At 43.1% G+C, this 22,925-nt stretch overlaps 2 protein-coding genes across 3 annotated transcripts in view; both read right to left on the reverse strand.

The window, feature by feature from the left end:
* The window catches only part of LOC135569107 (LIM and calponin homology domains-containing protein 1-like), a 32,227-nt gene extending 30,421 nt beyond the window's left edge, over positions 1 to 1,806 (reverse strand). Inside the window, exon 1 of the mRNA XM_065015953.1 lies at positions 1,468 to 1,806. Within this exon, the coding sequence (XP_064872025.1) occupies positions 1,468 to 1,566 (99 nt within the window). The 5' untranslated portion in view covers positions 1,567 to 1,806. The remainder of the gene's footprint in view (positions 1 to 1,467) is intronic.
* An 813-nt stretch (positions 1,807 to 2,619) lies between these two features.
* LOC135569109 (ubiquitin carboxyl-terminal hydrolase isozyme L1-like) lies at positions 2,620 to 21,628 on the reverse strand. Of its 2 annotated transcripts, XM_065015955.1 has the most exons (9): positions 21,498 to 21,628; positions 21,355 to 21,366; positions 18,372 to 18,500; positions 17,483 to 17,624; positions 10,712 to 10,797; positions 8,467 to 8,514; positions 8,300 to 8,369; positions 7,979 to 8,037; positions 2,620 to 3,170 (listed from the first exon to the last, which is right to left on the reverse strand). In XM_065015955.1, exons 1-9 carry the CDS (start codon positions 21,528 to 21,530, stop codon positions 3,087 to 3,089), a joined length of 663 nt encoding a protein of 220 aa, XP_064872027.1. In that variant the 5' UTR covers positions 21,531 to 21,628; the 3' UTR covers positions 2,620 to 3,086. The 2 variants fall into 2 exon arrangements, with proteins under 2 accessions (XP_064872027.1, XP_064872028.1); XM_065015956.1 differs by lacking the exon at positions 21,355 to 21,366.
* Between the last annotated feature and the right edge of the window lie 1,297 nt (positions 21,629 to 22,925).

Here is a 22,925-nt window from a genome sequence, read left to right on the forward strand (position 1 = left end):
ATGACATTTATAACCCCCTACTGTAATATAACATTTATAACCCCCTACTGTAATATAACATTTATAACTCCCTACTGTAATATAACATTTATAACCCCCTACTGTAATATAACATTTATAACCCCCTACTGTAATATAACATTAATAACCCACTACTGTAATATAACATTTATAACCCCCTACTGTAATATAACATTTATAACCCCGGTCTCCAGAACCCCCTACAGCAATATAACATTTATAACCCCCTACTGTAATATAACATTTATAACTCCCTACTGTAATATAACATTTATAACCCCCTACTGTAATATAACATTTATAACCCCGGTGTCTAGAACCTCCTACTGTAATATAACATTTATAACCCCCTACTGTAATATAACATTTATAACCCCCTACTGTAATATAACATTTATAACCCACTACTGTAATATAACATTTATAACCCCCTACTGTAATATAACATTTATAACCCCCTACTGTAATATAACATTTATAACCCCTACTGTAATATAACATTTATAACCCCCTACTGTAATATAACATTTATAACTCCCTACTGTAATATAACATTTATAACCCCTCTACTGTAATATAACATTTATAACCCCCTACTGTAATATAACATTTATAACCCCCTACTGTAATATAACATTTATAACCCCTACTGTAATATAACATTTATAACCCCTACTGTAATATAACATTTATAACCCCCTACTGTAATATAACATTTATAACCCCTAGAACCCCTACTGTAATATAACATTTATAACCCCTACTGTAATATAACATGTATAACCCCCTACTGTAATATAACATTTATAACTCCCTACTGTAATATAACATTTATAACCTCCTACTGTAATATAACATTTATAACCCCCTACTGTAATATAACATTTATAACCCCCTACTGTAATATAACATTTATAACCCCCTACTGTAATATAACATTTATAACCCCGGTCTCCAGAACCCCCTACTGTAATATAACATTTATAACCCCCTACTGTAATATAACATTTATAACCCCCTACTGTAATATAACATTTATAACCCCCTACTGTAATATAACATTTATAACCCCCTACTGTAATATATCATTTATAACCCACTACTGTAATATATCATTTATAACCCCGGTGTCTAGAACCTCCTACTGTAATATAACATTTATAACCCCCTACTGTAATATAACATTTATAACCCCCTACTGTAATATAACATTTATAACCCCCTACTGTAATATAACATTTATAACCTCCTACTGTAATATAACATTTATAACCCCCTACTGTAATATAACATTTATAACCCCCTACTGTAATATAACATTTATAACCCACTACTGTAATATAACATTTATAACCCCTACTGTAATATAACATTTATAACCCCCTACTGTAATATAACATTTATAACCCCGGTAATAACCCCTGTTTATATACACAGACATCTCACCTCGATCCACTTCTGCGCCTCTCTGAATGCAGGCTCGGGATGTCTCAGTTCGTCCAGGGGAACGTGAGGTTCCTCGCGCTCAGTCCCGGTGCTGGCCATCTCTGATAACGGCTTCAGTAGGCTATGGTGCGTTCGTGGGGTTTAAATATCCTTTCTCTGTTAAGAAAAGCTCGGCAATGTCGTCCCTTAATTCCTACCGGACAGCTGGGCTTGTTATTCCACCGGTTAAGGCTCGCGGAGGGCCCGTATCTGTTATATCAGTTATTCTACCAGGATTCTCCGTAACTCTGCGTGAGCGTCTCCCGGTTGGGCTGTAGAGGAAAATGATCTATCGTGACTCCCCACACTGCAACACCAACCAACCGGACACTAAAAATAACCTCCAACCGGCCAGGCGCGAGACAGACGCCAAGCAGCCGGTCCTGGTGCCCGCAGGACGGGGAGGATAGAAGAATGTTGGAGGGGGGGTTGGGGCGGTGTGTGTATTTTACCAACGGTGGCGTTATAATTCCGATCAGCTGGCGAGACAACGTGACGCTGCTGCCACCGAGCGACAGAGAAGCAGAAAGGTCGCGTTGATTCACCGCATCTGTAACCACGGCAACGCGCTGCCGCACGGCGTCTGTAACCACGGCGACGCGCTGCCGCACCGCGTCTGTAACCACGGCGACGCGCTCCCAGCTCTGATCTGGACAAATTCCGTCCGACGACCACAGCGATAACTTTGGACTGCTGTTATTTAATGAAATTTCTTTTCAACATGTTTTTTATTGATTTTTACAAACAGATTCATTCATATAAATACAAAATACAAATGTTTTCACATCAATACATGGGTTCATTATTAGGCTACTTAACATGATTTACATATTTCATGTCCATGGAAGTTTTTTTAGAGTCCAAATGTCTTTTTAATTCCGTTTAGATTGTTTTTACCTTTTAGAACATTATTTTTAAACCATAGTAGGGTTCTAGGTGTAACTGTAACTGAAATAAATTTCCCCCGTAATTCACGTTACCACCACAAGATGTCACCAAATTATTTATTACAACTTGGAGATATTTCAACAAAACAGTTGACTGGGAAAGCTACTCAATTATAGTAATTACAGAAGTGAATGACTTTACATCACACAGAGGAGAGGAGAAGTGTGTAGTTTGGTTGTTTATTGGCAGTCAGCAGCACAGGAATATGCAGAAAGGCAAAGCACAGCCAACATTGTTGCAGTGTCATCCTAACACAGTAACAACGTCATCCTAACATCGTAGTCTGACGTAACAGCTGTTAGAAACAGAGCTGACGAGTCAGATAGCAGAAAACAGGAACACCTCACAGGCTGCAGATCAAACGTCTCCCTACTCCCCCCATGTAAGTGCACTACTTTCTCAGTGGTGATCTGACTTAAATAAATCAAACAGTACAGCAGACAGAAAGTACAGCAGTAGTGACATCAATGTGACACCAGGCTTGTGCAAACTACCATCTACGCATGTGTGCTGTGGTGTGTGTGTGTGTGTGTGTGGGGAGAGTGCAAACTGTTTCCAGTACATACCAGGTGTGTGTACACCATGGTCCACCTGTGTGTGTGTGTGTGTGTGTGTGTCCCTCTCCAGGGTCTCTAGGTATGACAGAGGGCCACAGCAGAGAAGCGGACCTCTCCCTCTGCTCTCTCCACAAAACCCCGACACACCCTGGCTGCATCCTGGGGAGAGAGAGAGAGACGAGAGAGATTAAGCACTATAACCGTGGCTCTGGAGCCTCTGCTAAATTAATCAGATATTTAGCAGATGTTATTGCGGGTGTAGCGAAACGCTAGACGAACAGCCCAGCTAGCACAACCCTCTGGTTAAAGAGGATACTCTGGGACGACGCAGTGAGCTCAATGGCAAGACGTCTGACAGATGTAGAATGTCTATATACCTCATTCCATAGTTGTTTAGATGTTGGCCAGGCATCATTATATTATGACATCTCGGGAGACGTTATCCTAATGAACACATCTCCACACTACATATTCCTGAGTCTTTCTACAAGCTTCACCTGCATAGCGCTACAGGCCTGCTAGCTAGCCCTTTAGCTTCTCACATCTCCAGTATGGCTAAACACAGCAAGCTAGCTAGCCTTTTAGCTTCCCACATCTCCAGTATGGCTAAACACAGCAAGCTAGCTAGCCTTTTAGCTTCCCAGATCTATGAGAAATAGTCAGATTAATAACTAAATATGCCCTGGCAAATATTCTAATACTTGCCCGTGTAACCTACAACATTATCCCAGTTTAAACACAAGCTAGCTAGCATTTTAGCTTCCCACATCAGCTATGGCTAAACACAGCAACATCAGCTAGCCCTAGAAGGCTTCCCACATCAGCTATGGATAAACACAGCAAGCATCAGCTAGCCTTTTAGCTTCCCAGATCAGCTATGAGAAATAGGCAGATTAATCAGCTAAAAGGCATGCCCCCAAATATTCTAGAAGGCTTGCCTCCCAATCAGCTACAACATTATCCCAGTTTAAACACATCAGCTAGCGATAGAAGGCGCGCACTCCCACATCAGCTAGCGATAGAAGGCACGCACTCCCACATCAGCTAGCGATAGAAGGCACGCACTCCCACATCAGCTAGCGATAGAAGGCACGCACTCCCACATCAGCTAGCGATAGAAGGCACGCACTCCCACATCAGCTAGCGATAGAAGGCACGCACTCCCACATCAGCTAGCGATAGAAGGCACGCACTCCCACATCAGCTAGCGATAGAAGGTATGCCCTTCCACATCAGCTAGCGATAGAAGGTATGCCCTCCCACATCAGCTAGCGATAGAAGGTATGCCCTCCCACATCAGCTAGCGATAGAAGGTATGCACTCCCACATCAGCTAGCAATAGAAGGTAGGTGTGCACTCCCACATCAGCTAGCAATAGAAGGTAGGTGTGCACTCCCACATCAGCTAGCGATAGAAGGTATGCACTCCCACATCAGCTAGCGATAGAAGGTATGCCCTCCCACATCAGCTAGCGATAGAAGGTATGCCCTCCCACATCAGCAAGCAATAGAAGGTAGGTGTGCACTCCCACATCAGCTAGCAATAGAAGGTAGGTGTGCACTCCCACATCAGCTAGCAATAGAAGGTAGGTGTGCACTCCCACATCAGCTAGCAATAGAAGGTAGGTGTGCACTCCCACATCAGCTAGCAATAGAAGGTAGGTGTGCACTCCCACATCAGCTAGCAATAGAAGGTAGGTGTGCACTCCCACATCAGCTAGCAATAGAAGGTAGGTGTGCACTCCCACATCAGCTAGCAATAGAAGGTATGCCCTCCCACATCAGCTAGCAATAGAAGGTATGCCCTCCCACATCAGCTAGCAATAGAAGGTATGCCCTCCCACATCAGCTAGCGATAGAAGGTATGCCCTCCCACATCAGCTAGCGATAGAAGGTATGCCCTCCCACATCAGCTAGCGATAGAAGGTATGCCCTCCCACATCAGCTAGCAATAGAAGGTAGGTGTGCACTCCCACATCAGCTAGCAATAGAAGGTAGGTGTGCACTCCCACATCAGCTAGCAATAGAAGGTAGGTGTGCACTCCCACATCAGCTAGCGATAGAAGGTATGCACTCCCACATCAGCTAGCGATAGAAGGTATGCACTCCCACATCAGCTAACAATAGAAGGTATGCACTCCCACATCAGCTAGCAATAGAAGGTATGCACTCCCACATCAGCTAGCGATAGAAGGTATGCACTCCCACATCAGCTAGCGATAGAAGGTATGCCCTCCCACATCAGCTAGCAATAGAAGGTATGCACTCCCACATCAGCCACATCAGCTAGTTTATAGATCAGATAGAACCAATCAAGGTATGCCTCTCACCCCTACATCAGCTAGCAATAGAAGGTGTGCCCTCCCACATCAGCTAGCAATAGGGACGAGGTATGCCGGCTGTCCGTTCCGCTGTCGGGGACGACAGCTAGCAATAGACGCGCTGTCAGCTAGCAATAGAAGGTACGACGCGCTGTGCAGGGGGACGACGCGGCGCGTCCCACATCAGCTAGCAACACGGCGCGTAGGTAAGGTACTTTTTGTCACCGTGCTGCTCAGCTAGCAATAAAATCTGAGACAGGTACTGGGATTAGATGAACCTTTGCACTCCCACATCAGGGATAGATGAATAGAAGGTTTGACACGTCAGGGATTAGTGAACAAGGTTTGACCCACATCATTAGATGAACCGAGAAGGTTTGTGCTACTGATCAGCTAGATGAACCAAGGTTTGACACGTCTACTGGGATTAGATGAACATCAGCTAGCGAGATAGAAGGTATGCACTCCCACATTAGCTGTTCAGATGAACCTCGGGATTAGATGAACCGGTATGCACTCTACATTAGATGAACAAGGTCAGCTAGGGATTAGATGAACCGGTATGACACTCCCACTGGGATTAGATGAACTGTGACACGCAATAGAAACCGAAGGTATGACACTCCCAGATGAACATCACGCTAGCAATGAACCGAAGGTATGACACGTCCCTGGGATTAGATGAACATCAGCTAGGGATTAGATAACCGAAGGTTTGACACTCCTACATCAGCTACACGCTACTGGGATTAGATGAACGGGAATGCACCTACTGGGATTAGATGAACCGGAAGGTTTGACACGTCTACTGGGATTAGATGAACCGAAGGTTTGACACTCCCTACTGGGATTAGATCAGCTACTGGGATTAGATGAACGAAGGTTTGCACGCTCTGGGATTAGATGAACAAGGTTTGACACGTCATCATTAGATGAACCAAGGTGTGACACGCCTACTGGGATTAGATGAACCGAGAACGTCTACCAATGGGATTAGATGAACCAAGGATTGACATCGCCACTGGGATTAGATGAACCCACTGGGATTAGAACCGAAGGTTTGACAGATCAGATGAACCAATCTACTGGGATTAGATGAACGCTGCCTCTGGGATTAGATGAACCGGTGTCCCCACTGGGATTAGATGAACGGAAGGTGTGACACGCTACTGGGATTAGATGAACCGGACACGTGTACTGGGATTAGATGAACCGGGTTTGACACGCTGGGATTAGATGAACCGAGGGTTTGACACGTCTACTGGGATTAGATGAACGAAGGTTTGACCGGGGATTAGATGAACCGGGTTTGACACGTCTACTGGGATTAGATGAACCGTTTGACACGGCTGGGATCGATGGGAGGTGTGACACGACTGGGATTAGATGAACCGGGTTTGACACGTCTACTGGGATTAGATGAACGGAAGGTTTGACACGTCTACTGGGATTAGATGAACTTCACGGGGGATTAGATGAACCGAAGGTTTGACACGGCGGGATTAGATGAACGGAAGGTTTGACACGTCTACTGGGATTAGATGAACCGAAGGTTTGACACGCCTACTGGGATTAGATGAACCGAAGGTTTGACTGTCGGGGATTAGATGAACCGCACGTCGGGGATTAGATGAACCGAAGGTTTGACACGCTACTGGGATTAGATGAACGGAAGGTGTGACACGTCTACTGGGATTAGATGAACGGAAGGTGTGACACGTCTACTGGGATTAGATGAACGGAAGGTGTGACACGTCTACTGGGATTAGATGAACCGGGTTTGACACGGGGATTAGATGAACGGAAGGTTTGACACGCTACTGGGATTAGATGAACCGAAGGTGACACGCCTACTGGGATTAGATGAACCGGGTTTGACACGTCTACTGGGATTAGATGAACGGAAGGTTTGACACGCGCCTACTGGGATTAGATGAACCGGACACGTCTACTGGGATTAGATGAACCGCTTTGACACGCCTACTGGGATTAGATGAACCGAAGGTTTGACACGTCTACTGGGATTAGATGAACCGGTTTGACACGTCTCTTAGATGAACGGAAGGTGTGACACGTCTACTGGGATTAGATGAACGGAAGGTGTGACACGTCTACTGGGATTAGATGAACCGAAGGTTTGACACGTCTACTGGGATTAGATGAACCGAAGGTTTGACACGTCTACTGGGATTAGATGAACCGAAGGTTTGACACGTCTACTGGGATTAGATGAACCGGTTTGACACGTCTACTGGGATTAGATGAACCGGAAGGTTTGACACGTCTACTGGGATTAGATGAACGGAAGGTGTGACACGAAGATGTTTGACACGTCTTAGATGAACTTTGGGGGATTAGATGAACCGAAGGTTTGACACGTCTACTGGGATTAGATGAACCGGTGTGACAGGTTTAGATGAAGAGAAGGTTTGACACGTCTACTGGGATTAGATGAACGGAAGGTTTGACACGTCTACTGGGATTAGATGAACCGAAGGTTTGACACGTCTACTGGGATTAGATGAACCGAAGGTTTGACACGTCTACTGGGATTAGATGAACCGAAGGTTTGACACGTCTACTGGGATTAGATGAACGGAAGGTTTGACACGTCTACTGGGATTAGATGAATGGAAGAGGAACGTACCTTGATGAAGGAGTCATCCTGGGTGGTTCCATGGTTCACCGGTCCCTCCATCCTGCCATCTACACAACAGAATCACAGAGAGAGACAGAGTGTGTAAATACACACCTGGGGAGACGGGGCGGAACACCGGGAGGGGGGAACACCGGGGAGGGGGGCGGAACACCGGGGAGGGGGCGGAACACCGGGGAGACGGGGGAACACCGGGGAGGAACACCGGGGAGGGGGGGAACACCGGGAGGGGGGGGCGGAACACCGGGGAGGGGGCGGAACACCGGGAGGGGGGCGGAACACCGGAACACCGGGACTCAGCCACACACTCACCCAGCTCATAAAGCTGTCCTTTCACATTGACAAAGGTGATAAAATGGAAGTTCACGTTATCTGCCTCCACCTGAAAGAGAGGGAGAGAAAGGGGAGGGAGAGTATAAAAGATGAAACTATACATAAGTAACATCTGAGGAGGTCCTTATGTTGCATTGTGTTCTCACCCTGCACTGGCCCTGTGCTGCCACTTCATCATGAGCCTCTCTGATGGCCTGCAAGACACAACAATAAACACAAATATATGGAGACATACAGGTATTTACATTAAACATTAAAGAATTCAGACCCCTAGACTTTCCACACTTTGTTACATTATAAAACGGATTAAATTGGGGTTTTCCTCCGTCATTAATCTACACACAATGGCCGATAGTGACAAAGCAAAAAGAGGTTTTGAAATTTTGGCTAATTTATAAAATGATATAATACCTTATTTACACTAGTATTCAGACCCTTTGCTAGGAGACTAGAAGTGGAGCTCAGGTGTATATGGTTTCCATTGATCATCCTTAAAAATGTTTCTACAGCTTGGAGTCCACCTGTGGTAAACTCAATTAATTAGGTAGGAGTAGGAAAGGCCCACACCTGTCGATAAGGTCCCACAGTTTTTTAAATATTTAACTAGACAGGTCTGTTAATTAAGAACAAAGTCTTATTTACAATGACGGCCTACTGGGGAAAAGTGGGTTAACTGCCTTGTTCAGGGGCAGAACGACAGATTTTGACCCTGTCAGCTAGGATTCGATCCAGCAACCTTCTGGTTCTCCTCTACAAGGAGTCAGTGTTCCACAGGGCAGGGACTCTACAAGGAGTCAATAGTGTTCCCCAGGGCAGGGACTCTACAAGGAGTCAATAGTGTTCCACAGGGCAGGGACTCTACAAGGAGTCAATAGTGTTCCCCAGGGCAGGGACTCTACAAGGAGTCAATAGTGTTCCCCAGGGCAGGGACTCTACAAGGAGTCAATAGTGTTCCACAGGGCAGGGACTCTACAAGGAGTCAATAGTGTTCCACAGGGCAGGGACTCTACAAGGAGTCAATAGTGTTCCACAGGGCAGGGACTCTACAAGGAGTCAATAGCGTTCCACAGGGCAGGGACTCTACAAGGAGTCAATAGCGTTCCACAGGGCAGGGACTCTACAAGGAGTCAATAGCGTTCCACAGGGCAGGGACTCTACAAGGAGTCAATAGTGTTCCACAGGGCAGGGACTCTACAAGGAGTCAATAGCGTTCCACAGGGCAGGGACTCTACAAGGAGTCAATAGCGTTCCACAGGGCAGGGACTCTACAAGGAGTCAATAGCGTTCCACAGGGCAGGGACTCTACAAGGAGTCAATAGCGTTCCACAGGGCAGGGACTCTACAAGGAGTCAATAGCGTTCCACAGGGATGCTGGCCCATGTTGAATACTAAAAATATAAAAAATGTTAGCCTTCAGACAAACATCACTCCAGAAACACCAAAACCAAAAATGTTTAGTCACAGTGCCTGTTCTGTTGACATGTTAGTCATCAGGGTAGCTGTGAATATTCTAAATGTTTAGTCACAGTGTTCTGTTGACATGTTAGTCATCAGGGTAGCAGTGAATATTCTAAATGTTTAGTCACAGTGTTCTGTTGACATGTTAGTCATCAGGGTAGCTGTGAATATTCTAAATGTTTAGTCATCAGGGTAGCTGTGAATATTCTAAATGTTTAGTCACAGTGTTCTGTTGACATGTTAGTCGTCAGGGTAGCTGTGAATATTCTAAATGTTTAGTCACAGTGTTCTGTTGACATGTTAGTCGTCACGGTAGCTGTGAATATTCTAAATGTTTAGTCACAGTGTTCTGTTGACATGTTAGTCGTCAGGGTAGCTGTGAATATTCTAAATGTTTAGTCACAGTGTTCTGTTGACATGTTAGTCATCAGGGTAGCTGTGAATATTCTAAATGTTTAGTCACAGTGTTCTGTTGACATGTTAGTCATCAGGGTAGCTGTGAATATTCTAAATGTTTAGTCACAGTGTTCTGTTGACATGTTAGTCATCAGGGTAGCTGTGAATATTCTAAATGTTTAGTCACAGTGTTCTGTTGACATGTTAGTCATCAGGGTAGCTGTGAATATTCTAAATGTTTAGTCACAGTGTTCTGTTGACATGTTAGTTATCAGGGTAGCTGTGAACCTTAGAACAAGTACACACTTTGGGAGGAAGGGTAGCGTGAATATTCTAAATGTTTAGTCACAGTGTTCTGGACATAGCCACGGTGTGTGTGTGTTACCTGGTTGTTCTCCAGGTGTGTGTGTGTGCGTGTGTCTACCACTGTGAATGTGTGTGTTACCTGGTTGTTCTCCAGGTGTGTGTGTGTGTGTGTGTGTGTGTGCGTGCATGAGTGTATTACTGTGTGTGTCGATCACTGAATGTGTGGGTTACCTGGTTGTTCTCCAGGTGTGTGGCTCGCTGGGCGGGGGTCATGTTAGCCGTCTCATCTAGAAACTTCTTCAGAGCAGAGTCCCCATCTGGCACAGAGACAGCACTGTTACACACTGGTCCTGTCTGAATCTGGCTTCCTTACTACTAACTAAAACTACACACTGGTCCTGTCTGAATCTGGCTTCCTTACTACTAACTACACACTGGTCCTGTCTGAATCTGGCTTCCTTACTACTAACTAAAACTACACACTGGTCCTGTCTGAATCTGGCTTCCTTACTACTAACTAAAACTACACACTGGTCCTGTCTGAATCTGGCTTCCCTACTAACTAAAACTACACACTGGTCCTGTCTGAATCTGGCTTCCCTACTACTAACTACACACTGGTCCTGTCTGAATCTGGCTTCCCTACTACTAACTAAAACTACACCCTGGTCCAATCTGAATCTGGCTTCCCTACTAACTAAAACTACACTGGTCCTGTCTGAATCTGGCTTCCCTACTAACTAAAACTACACTGGTCCTGTCTGAATCTGGCTTCCTTACTACTAACTAAAACTACACACTGGTCCTGTCTGAATCTGGCTTCCTTACTACTAACTAAAACTACACACTGGTCCTGTCTGAATCTGGCTTCCTTACTACTAACTAAAACTACACACTGGTCCTGTCTGAATCTGGCTTCCCTACTACTTTGTAAAACTACATACTGCGTACTAATCATACTGCGTACTAATCATACTGCGTACTAATCATACTGCGTACTAATCATACTGCGTACTAATCATACTAATCACACTGCGTACTAATCATACTGCGTACTAATCATACTGCGTACTAATCATACTGCGTACTAATCATACTGCGTACTAATCACACTGCGTACTAATCATACTAATCACACTGTGTACTAATCATACTGTGTACTAATCATACTGTGTACTAATCATACTGCATACTAATCATACTAATCATACTAATCATACTAATCATACTGCGTACTAATCATACTAATCATACTGCGTACTAATCATACTGCGTACTAATCATACTAATCATACTGCGTACTAATCATACTAATCATACTGCGTACTAATCATACTGCGTACTAATCATACTGCGTACTAATCATACTGCGTACTAATCATACTGCGTACTAATCATACTGCGTACTAATCATACTGCGTACTAATCATACTGCGTACTAATCATACTGCGTACTAATCATACTGCGTACTAATCATACTAATCATACGAATCATACGAATCATACTAATCATACGAATCATACGAATCATACTAGTCATACTAGTCATACTAGTCATACTGCGTACTAGTCATACTGCGTACTAGTCATACTGCGTACTAGTCATACTGCGTACTAGTCATACTAATCATACTGCGTACTAATCATACTGCGTACTAATCATACTAATCATACTGCGTACTAATCATACTAATCATACTGCGTACTAATCATACTGCGTACTAATCATACTAATCATACTGCGTACTAATCATACTGCGTACTAATCATACTAATCATACTGCGTATGTGTACTAATCATACTACATACTGCGTAATAATCGTACTAATCATACTGCGTACTAATCATACTGCGTACTAATCATACTGCGTACTAATCATACTGCGTACTGCGTACTAATCATACTACGTACTAATAATACTACATACTGCGTACTAATAATACTACATACTGCGTACTAATCATACTACATACTGCGTACTAATCATACTACATACTGCGTACTAATCATACTACATACTGCGTACTAATCATACTACATACTGCGTACTAATCAAACTACATACTGATCATACTACATACTGTGTACTAATCATACTAATCATACTGCGTACTAATCATACTAATCATACTAATCATACTGCGTACTCATAAATCATACTGCGTACTAATCATACTAATCATACTGTATACTAATCATACTGCGTACTAATCATACTGCGTACTAATCATACTAATCATACTGCGTACTAATCATACTAATCATACTGCGTACTAATCATACTAATCATACTGCGTACTAATCATACTAATCATACTGCGTACTAATCATACTAATCATACTGCGTACTAATCATACTAATCATACTGCGTACTAATCATACTGTACTAATCATACTACATACTGCGTACTAATCATACTAATCATACTGCGTACTAATCATACTGCGTACTAATCATACTGCGTACTAATCATACTGCGTACTAATAATACTACGTACTAATCATACTGCGTACTAATAATACTACATACTGCGTACTAATCATACTACATACTGCGTACTAATCATACTACATACTGCGTACTAATCATACTACATACTGCGTACTAATCATACTACATACTGCGTACTAATCATACTACATACTGCGTACTAATCATACTACATACTGCGTACTAATCATACTACATACTGCGTACTAATCATACTACATACTGCGTACTAATCATACTACATACTGCGTACTAATCATACTACATACTGCGTACTAATCAAACTACATACTGTGTACTAATCATACTAATCATACTGCGTACTAATCATACTAATCATACTGCGTACTAATCATGCTAATCATACTAATCATACTGCGTACTAATCATACTGCGTACTAATCATACTAATCATACTGTATACTAATCATACTGTATACTAATCATACTAATCATACTAATCATACTGCGTACTAATCATACTGCGTACTAATCATACTAATCATACTGCGTACTAATCATACTGCGTACTAATCGTACTAATCATACTGCGTACTAATCATACTGCGTACTAATCATACTGCGTACTAATCATACTAATCATACTGCGTACTAATCATACTGCGTACTAATCATACTAATCATACTGCGTACTAATCATACTGCGTACTAATCATACTAATCATACTGCGTATGTGTACTAATCATACTACGTAATAATCGTACTAATCATACTGCGTACTAATCATACTACATACTGCGTACTAATCATACTACATACTGCGTACTAATCATACTACATACTGCGTACTAATCATACTACATACTGCGTACTAATCATACTACATACTGCGTACTAATCATACTACATACTAATCATACTACATACTAATCATACTACATACTAATCATACTACATACTAATCATACTACATACTGTGTACTAATCATACTACATACTAATCATACTACGTACTAATCAAACTACATACTGCGTACTAATCATACTGCGTACTAATCATACTGCGTACTAATCATACTGCGTACTAATCATACTGCGTACTAATCATACTGCGTACTAATCATACTGCGTACTAATCATACTGCGTACTAATCATACTGCGTACTAATCATACTGCGTACTAATCATACTGCGTACTAATCATACTACATACTGCGTACTAATCATACTACATACTGCGTACTAATCATACTACATACTGCGTACTAATCATACTGCGTACTAATCATACTACATACTGCGTACTAATCATACTGCGTACTAATCATACTGCGTACTAATCAAACTACATACTGCGTACTAATCATACTGCATACTGCGTACTAATCATACTGCATACTAATCATACTGCGTACTAAACATACTACATACTGCGTACTAATCATACTACATACTGCGTACTAATCATACTACATACTGTGTACTAATCATACTACATACTGTGTACTAATCATACTGCATACTAATCATACTGCGTACTAAACATACTACATACTGCGTACTAATCATACTACATACTGCGTACTAATCATACTACATACTGCGTACTAATCAAACTACATACTGCGTACTAATCAAACTACATACTGCGTACTAATCATACTACATACTGCGTACTAATCATACTACATACTAATCAAACTACATACTGTGTACTAATCATACTACGTACTGCGTACTAATCATACTACGTACTGCGTACTAATCATACTGCGTACTAATCATACTGCGTACTAATCATACTACGTACTAATCATACTACATACTAATCATACTACATACTGCGTACCAATCATACTACGTACCAATCATACTACGTACCAATCATACTACGTACCAATCATACTACGTACCAATCATACTGCGTACCAATCATACTGCGTACCAATCATACTGCGTACCAATCATACTACGTACCAATCATACTGCATACTGCGTACCAATCATACTACATACTGCGTACCAATCATACTACATACTGCGTACCAATCATACTACATACTGCGTACCAATCATACTACATACTGCGTACCAATCATACTACATACTGCGTACCAATCATACTACATACTGCGTACCAATCATACTACATACTGCGTACCAATCATACTACATACAGCGTACCAATCATACTACATACTGTGTACTAATCATACTACATACTGTGTACTAATCATACTACATACTGCGTACCAATCATACTACATACTGCGTACCAATCATACTACATACTGCGTACCAATCATACTACATACTGCGTACCAATCATACTACATACCAATCATACTACATACTGCGTACCAATCATACTACATACCAATCATACTACATACTGCGTACCAATCATACTACATACCAATCATACTACATACTGCGTACCAATCATACTACATACTGCGTACCAATCATACTACATACTGCGTACTAATCATACTACATACTGCGTACTAATCATACTACATACTGCGTACTAATCATACTACATACTGCGTACTAATCATACTACATACTGCGTACTAATCATACTACGTACTAATCATACTACATACTGCGTACTAATCATACTACATACTGCGTACTAATCATACTACATACTGCGTACTAATCATACTACATACTGCGTACTAATCATACTACATACTGTGTACTAATCATACTACATACTGTGTACTAATCATACTACATACTGTGTACTAATCATACTACATACTGTGTACTAATCATACTACATACTGTGTACTAATCATACTACATACTAATCATACTATTTAGAATGTAGTGTTTATCCCTCTTCATACCCTCATCCACACCGAGAAGGATCCTACCCTCATCCACACCGAGAAGGATCCTACCCTCATCCACACTGAGAAGGATCCTACCCTCATCCACACTGAGAAGGATCCTACCCTCATCCACACTGAGAAGGATCCTCCCCTCATCCACACTGAGAAGGATCCTCCCCTCATCCACACTGAGAAGGATCCTCCCCTCATCCACACTGAGAAGGCTTCATCTAACCAGCAATTGTGTTGGTTGATAGTCAGTCCTCGGATCTGATCATCAACTGATTATGAAAAGACTAGTCTCTTCCTCAATATTCAGTGAATTCTACTAGATAAGGACCAGTCTCTTCCTCAATAGAGTTCAGTGAATTCTACTAGATAAAGACCAGTCTCTTCCTCAATAGAGTTCAGTGAATTCTACTAGATAAGGACCAGTCTCTTCCTCAATATTCAGTGAATTCTACTAGATAAAGACCAGTCTCTTCCTCAATATTCAGTGAATTCTACTAGGTAAGGACCAGTCTCTTCCTCAATAGAGTTCAGTGAATTCTACTAGATAAGGACCAGTCTCTTCCTCAATATTCTGTGAATTCTACTAGATAAAGACCAGTCTCTTCCTCAATATTCTGTGAATTCTACTAGGTAAGGACCAGTCTCTTCCTCAATAGAGTTCTGTGAATTCTACTAGATAAGGACCAGTCTCTTCCTCAATAGAGTTCAGTGAATTCTACTAGATAAAGACCAGTCTCTTCCTCAATAGAGTTCAGTGAATTCTACTAGATAAAGACCAGTCTCTTCCTCAATAGAGTTCAGTGAATTCTACTAGATAAAGACCAGTCTCTTCCTCAATAGAGTTCAGTGAATTCTACTAGAGAAAGACCAGTCTCTTCCTCAATATTCAGTGAATTCTACTAGATAAAGACCAGTCTCTTCCTCAAGAGGAAGTGAATTCTACTAGATAAGGACCAGTCTCTTCCTCAATAGAGTCCAGTGAATTCTACTAGATAAAGACCAGTCTCTTCCTCAATATTCAGTGAATTCTACTAGATAAAGACCAGTCTCTTCCTCAATAGAGTTCAGTGAATTCTACTAGAGAAAGACCAGTCTCTTCCTCAATATTCAGTGAATTCTACTAGATAAAGACCAGTCTCTTCCTCAAGAGGAAGTGAATTCTACTAGATAAGGACCAGTCTCTTCCTCAATAGAGTTCAGTGAATTCTACTAGATGAAGACCAGTCTCTTCCTCAATAGAGTTCAGTGAATTCTACTAGAGAAAGACCAGTCTCTTCCTCAATATTCAGTGAATTCTACTAGATAAAGACCAGTCTCTTCCTCAATAGAGTTCAGTGAATTCTACTAGAGAAAGACCAGTCTCTTCCTCAATATTCAGTGAATTCTACTAGATAAAGACCAGTCTCTTCCTCAAGAGGAAGTGAATTCTACTAGATAAGGACCAGTCTCTTCCTCAATAGAGTTCAGTGAATTCTACTAGATGAAGACCAGTCTCTTCCTCAAGAGGAAGTGAATTCTATTAGCTGTAAAGCATCCTGTCTATGACATCACTACATGTTCTAAATATCACATACTATAAACATTCTATTTTCACATACCCAATCAGCCTACTACTACGAACGCAAGTATGGGTATTCGACATCCCCCCCCCTCCATCTTGGCTCCCATGCAGTACCGGTTACTACTCACCATACTCTATGTGGGTGGGGTTGTTGGCGACTGCGTGCAGCAGAGCCACGGTGCCACAGGAGTTTACCACCGTCTGTTTCAGGAAGTAGAGGTCAGTACCACCCGACACCTTCCCAGCCTGCTGCTGCCGGAACGACTCGTGCTGAAACACACGCCGTTATCATCATCATCATCATGCTACATCAGAGTCTCTCAAACACAGTCCTGGGACCCCAGGGCTGAGGTTTAGCGTCCTGGGACCCCAGGGCTGAGGTTTAGCGTCCTGGGACCCCAGGGCTGAGGTTTAGCGTCCTGGGACCCCAGGGCTGAGGTTTAGCGTCCTGGGACCCCAGGGCTGAGGTTTAGCGTCCTGGGACCCCAGGGCTGAGGTTTAGCGTCCTGGGACCCCAGGGCTGAGGTTTAGCGTCCTGGGACCCCAGGGCTGAGGTTTAGCGTCCTGGGACCCCAGGGCTGAGGTTTAGCGTCCTGGGACCCCAGGGCTGAGGTTTAGTGTCCTGGGACCCCAGGGCTGAGGTTTAGTGTCCTGGGACCCCAGGGCTGAGGTTTAGTGTCCTGGGACCCCAGGGCTGAGGTTTAGTGTCCTGGGACCCCAGGGCTGAGGTTTAGTGTCCTGGGACCCCAGAGCTGAGGTTTAGTGTCCTGGGACCCCAGGGCTGAGGTTTAGTGTCCTGGGACCCCAGGGCTGAGGTTTAGTGTCCTGGGACCCCAGGGGTTGCACATTCTGGGTTTTGCCCTAGTACTACACAGGAGATTCAAATAATCCAATCAAGCTACTAGAGCAAAAGAAACTAAATGTGCATCACCTTGGGGTCCCCAGAACAGAGTTTGCTCCACATCACTGCGCTACATATTTCCAACGTAATAAAGATACTGCTAGATCATTGGTTACCTGTTGTGTCAGAGGGAAGAGCAGCATGAGGGCGCAGCTGGGAGAAGGTACTGAAGACACTCCCTCATCCTCCAGCCCCAACACATCCACGAAGCCCCAGCTACCACACACCCCCAGCCCACTGAGCACCTGCAACACAGTCAAACAGAACATTAACAGGAAGGTTACCTATCAGTCTCTAGAGACCATCTAGAACACCAACATGCCAGATTAGAACCACCAGAACACAAACATGCTAGATTAGAACAACCAGGACACCAACATGCCAGATTAGAACAACCAGGACACCAACATGCTAGATTAGAACAACCAGAACACAAACATGCTAGATTAGAACAACCAGGACACCAACATGCCAGATTAGAACAACCAGGACACAGCTCAACACCAACAGGCTAGATTAGAACAACCAGAACACAGCTCAACACCAACAGGCTAGATTAGAAGAACCAGAACACAGCTCAACACCAACAGGCTAGATTAGAACAACCAGAACACAGCTCAACACCAACATGCCAGATTAGAACAACCAGAATACAGCTCAACACCAACAGGCTAGACTAGAACAACCAGGACACAGCTCAACACCAACAGGCTAGATTAGAATACAGCTCAACACCAACAGGCTAGATTAGAACAACCAGGACACCAACATGCTAGATTAGAACAACCAGGACACAGCTCAACACCAACAGGCTAGATTAGAACAACCAGGACACAGCTCAACACCAACAGGCTAGATTAGAACAACCAGGACACAGCTCAACACCAACAGGCTAGACTAGAACAACCAGAACACAGCTCAACACCAACAGGCTAGACTAGAACAACCAGGACACAGCTCAACACCAACAGGCTAGATTAGAATACAGCTCAACACCAACAGGCTAGATTAGAACAACCAGGACACCAACATGCTAGATTAGAACAACCAGGACACAGCTCAACACCAACAGGCTAGATTAGAACAACCAGAACACAGCTCAACACCAACAGGCTAGATTAGAACAACCAGAACACAGCTCAACACCAACAGGCCAGATTAGAACAACCAGAATACAGCTCAACACCAACAGGCTAGACTAGAACAACCAGGACACCAACATGCCAGATTAGAACAACCAGAACACAGCTCAACACCAACATGCTAGACTAGAACACAGCTCAACACCAACAGGCTAGATTAGAACAACCAGGACACAGCTCAACACCAACAGGCTAGATTAGAACAACCAGAACACAGCTCAACACCAACAGGCTAGACTAGAATACAGCTCAACACCAACAGGCTAGATTAGAACAACCAGAACACAGCTCAACACCAACAGGCTAGATTAGAACAACCAGAACACAGCGCAACACCAACAGGCTAGACTAGAATACAGCTCAACACCAACAGGCTAGATTAGAACAACCAGGACACAGCTCAACACCAACAGGCTAGACTACAACAACCAGGACACAGCTCAACACCAACAGGCTAGACTAGAATACAGCTCAACACCAACAGGCTAGATTAGAATACAGCTCAACACCAACAGGCTAGATTAGAACAACCAGACCATCTAGACAGTGTATCTGGAACTCACCCAGTCAATGACAACACTATTTTATTTTATCTTTATTTAACTAGGCAAGTCAGTTAAGAACAAATTCTTATTTTCAATGACGGCCTAGGAACAGTGGGTTAACTGCCTGTTCAGGGGCAGAACGACAGATTTGTACCTTGTCAGCTCGGGGACTTGAACTTGCAACCTTTCGGTTACTAGTCCAACGCTCTAACCACTAGTTCTATATAGTAGAACGTAAGCCTAAACTATCAAGTTGCTCTGCGTACACATCACTGACAATCTGAAATGGTTCACCCTCACAGACAGTGTGGTGAAGAAGGATGAAGAAATGTGGCTTGGCCCCTTAAAACCCTCAAACTTTTACAGATGCTGGGACCGAGAGACTGAAAAACAGCTTCTATCAAGGCCATCAGACTTAAATAGCCATCAGTAGCAGCGACCACCCTGTTACTCAACCCTGCACCTTAGAGGCTGCTGCCCTGTATTAATGGAATCACTGGTCACTTTAATAATGGCTACCTAATGCTTTGCTTATTTCATATGTATATACCGTATTCTATTCTACTGTCAATGCCACCTGACATTGCTCATCCTAATATTGTTATATTTATTAATGCCATTAGTTTACTTTTAGCTGGGCGAATTGTTAGATATTACGGCACTGTTGGATGTAGGAACACAAAGCATTTCGCTACACCCGCAATAACTGCTAAAATGAGTACGTGACCAATCAAATGAGACCAATCAAATGTGACCAATCAAATGTGTATGTGACCAATCAAATGTGTATGTGACCAATCAAATGTGATTTACAGAGGCGTTAAATGTCCGTTAGGTAGAGAGGGTAGAAGTCGGAGATGGTTTGTTGAGCCCGAATTGAAACTCTACACGGTAATGGACACTAAAATGTCCATGATGACTCGGCAGAACATGCCTCAAATCAATAATATTATAATCACTAACGTTAAGCATATATCCGCTGATCTAACGTCTTTATCAGAACATTATTACCGCACGGCAGTCTGTCCCAAATTAATAGCGATCTACTTCAAATCAGAGGCAGAGACAAGTTGATCTTTAGTCGCGCTCGCTCTCCATCCTTCCATTCAGACCACACCCTGTATCCTAGACACCGGGTGGGGCACCAGGCGCAGTGTGGCAGAGATGCTACCGGGGAGAAGGACGGTAGTCTACGAGGGAAAGGCTCTATTCTAACGGAAGGTTCATCTCGTGTACCTCTTGTCGCGCTGCCGTTCAGATGATAATCTGATCCTAACTAGTATTTCTAACTCCAGACCGAGCCAGGTCCATAATAACCCACCTGTTGGTTATAATGTCATGTTGTCTGGTTGTAACGTCATATACACAACTGTCATCATATCGGTTATGACTCAGCGATATTAAATACACACCTTGTTCAGCATCTGAAACACAGACAGACAAAGAGACATTATTTAGACAGTGAGAGACCGTTAGAACCGAGCAGCTGCGTATTTTTAAGTCTCAGTCTTATGATATACGTATTAAAACCACATGTATTATGATGGTTCTCTACCTCCGGGTTGATCTCCATTGGTTGCCACTCCATCCTGTTCGGTAAGGTTCGGTCCCGTATATCGGTATGTTGTCAAATCTGCTCTGTCGCAACCAGCTGCTGTTTGGGCGATATGATCACACCGCCACCGTCCACCCGCTTCATATGCTGCCAGTCATATTCCATTTGTGCCGTTCGGCGGGGGTGGACGAGAACCGGAGAAAAAGCCAATAGATCCTCCCGTAGCCTCGCCTCGTCTGTAAACAAGAGAATACATATTACAGTGAAGTATTGGAGGTGAGGTGAGAGAGAGATGTGTGTGAGGTGTTCTGTGTAGTTTTAACGAGCAGTCTAGAAGGTGGACTGGTCCAAGCCCGACACAACAGTGGACGCTTCAGTAGCGCAGCTGAGTCTGGTGGGTAATGGGCGCGTTCGAGCAGATCACTTTTGTCAGATGGTCAAGTCTTTCGTATGTTGCGTTAGGGGGGGATAGAAATGGACCGTGACTTGTGCCTAGATCATGGCCGTGTTCGAGAGGACCAACACGACTGCCGACTGACTGATCTACAAATCACCTTGAATCATAAATGATGACTCGTTATTTGTAGATCAGTCAGTCCCAATGATTACCCATGATACATTGCGTTTTTTGATCCTCTCGAACACAGCCGTTCACTGCATGAACTTTACAAAAATCATGTGATCGAAAGTCATTATGTTTTGACTGCAGACAACTGCAAAATGTTGTAGTTGCTCTTTACCATAGAGAATGATAGAAGCCTCTAGCGGCCCAAAAGGTTGTAGTTGCTCTTTATCATAGAGAATGATAGAAGTCTCTAGCGGCCCAAAAGGTTATAGTTGCTCTTTACCATAGATAATGATAGAAGCCTCTAGTGGCCCAAAAGGTTATAGTTGCTCTTTATCATAGAGAATGATAGAAGTCTCTAGTGGCCCAAAAGGTTGTAGTTGCTCTTTACCATAGAGAATGATAGAAGCCTCTAGCGGCCCAAAAGGTTATAGTTGCTCTTTACCATAGATAATGATAGAACCCTCTAGTGGCCCAAAAGGTTATAGTTGCTCTTTATCATAGAGAATGATAGAAGTCTCTAGTGGCCCAAAAGGTTGTAGTTGCTCTTTACCATAGAGAATGATAGAAGCCTCTAGCGGCCCAAAATGTTGTAGTTGCTCTTTATCATAGAGAATGATAGAAGTCTCTAGTGGCCCAAAAGGTTGTAGTTGCTCTTTATCATAGAGAATGATAGAAGCCTCTAGCGGCCCAAAAGGTTGTAGTTGCTCTTTACCATAGAGAATGATAGAAGTCTCTAGTGGCCCAAAAGGTTGTAGTTGCTCTTTATCATAGAGAATGATAGAAGTCTCTAGTGGCCCAAAAGGTTGTAGTTGCTCTTTATCATAGAGAATGATAGAAGTCTCTAGCGGCCCAAAAGGTTG

The sequence above is a fragment of the Oncorhynchus nerka genome, unplaced genomic scaffold (genome assembly GCF_034236695.1).
Source record: "Oncorhynchus nerka isolate Pitt River unplaced genomic scaffold, Oner_Uvic_2.0 unplaced_scaffold_1198, whole genome shotgun sequence".
NCBI lineage: Eukaryota > Metazoa > Chordata > Actinopteri > Salmoniformes > Salmonidae > Oncorhynchus > Oncorhynchus nerka.

What these genes read in the sequence shown, in the direction of transcription:
- LOC135569109 (XM_065015955.1), bottom strand. Translation starts at nt 21,530, where the DNA reads ATGGAGTGGCAACCAATGGAGATCAACCCGGAG. An exon ending in CACACCTGGAGAACAACCAG is followed by an intron (nt 8,515 to 10,711) that starts GTAACCCACACA and finishes TGTGTCTTGCAG; the next exon opens with GCCATCAGAGAGGCTCATGA. An exon ending in AGGATGACTCCTTCATCAAG is followed by an intron (nt 3,171 to 7,978) that starts GTACGTTCCTCT and finishes CTCTCTCCCCAG; the next exon opens with GATGCAGCCAGGGTGTGTCG.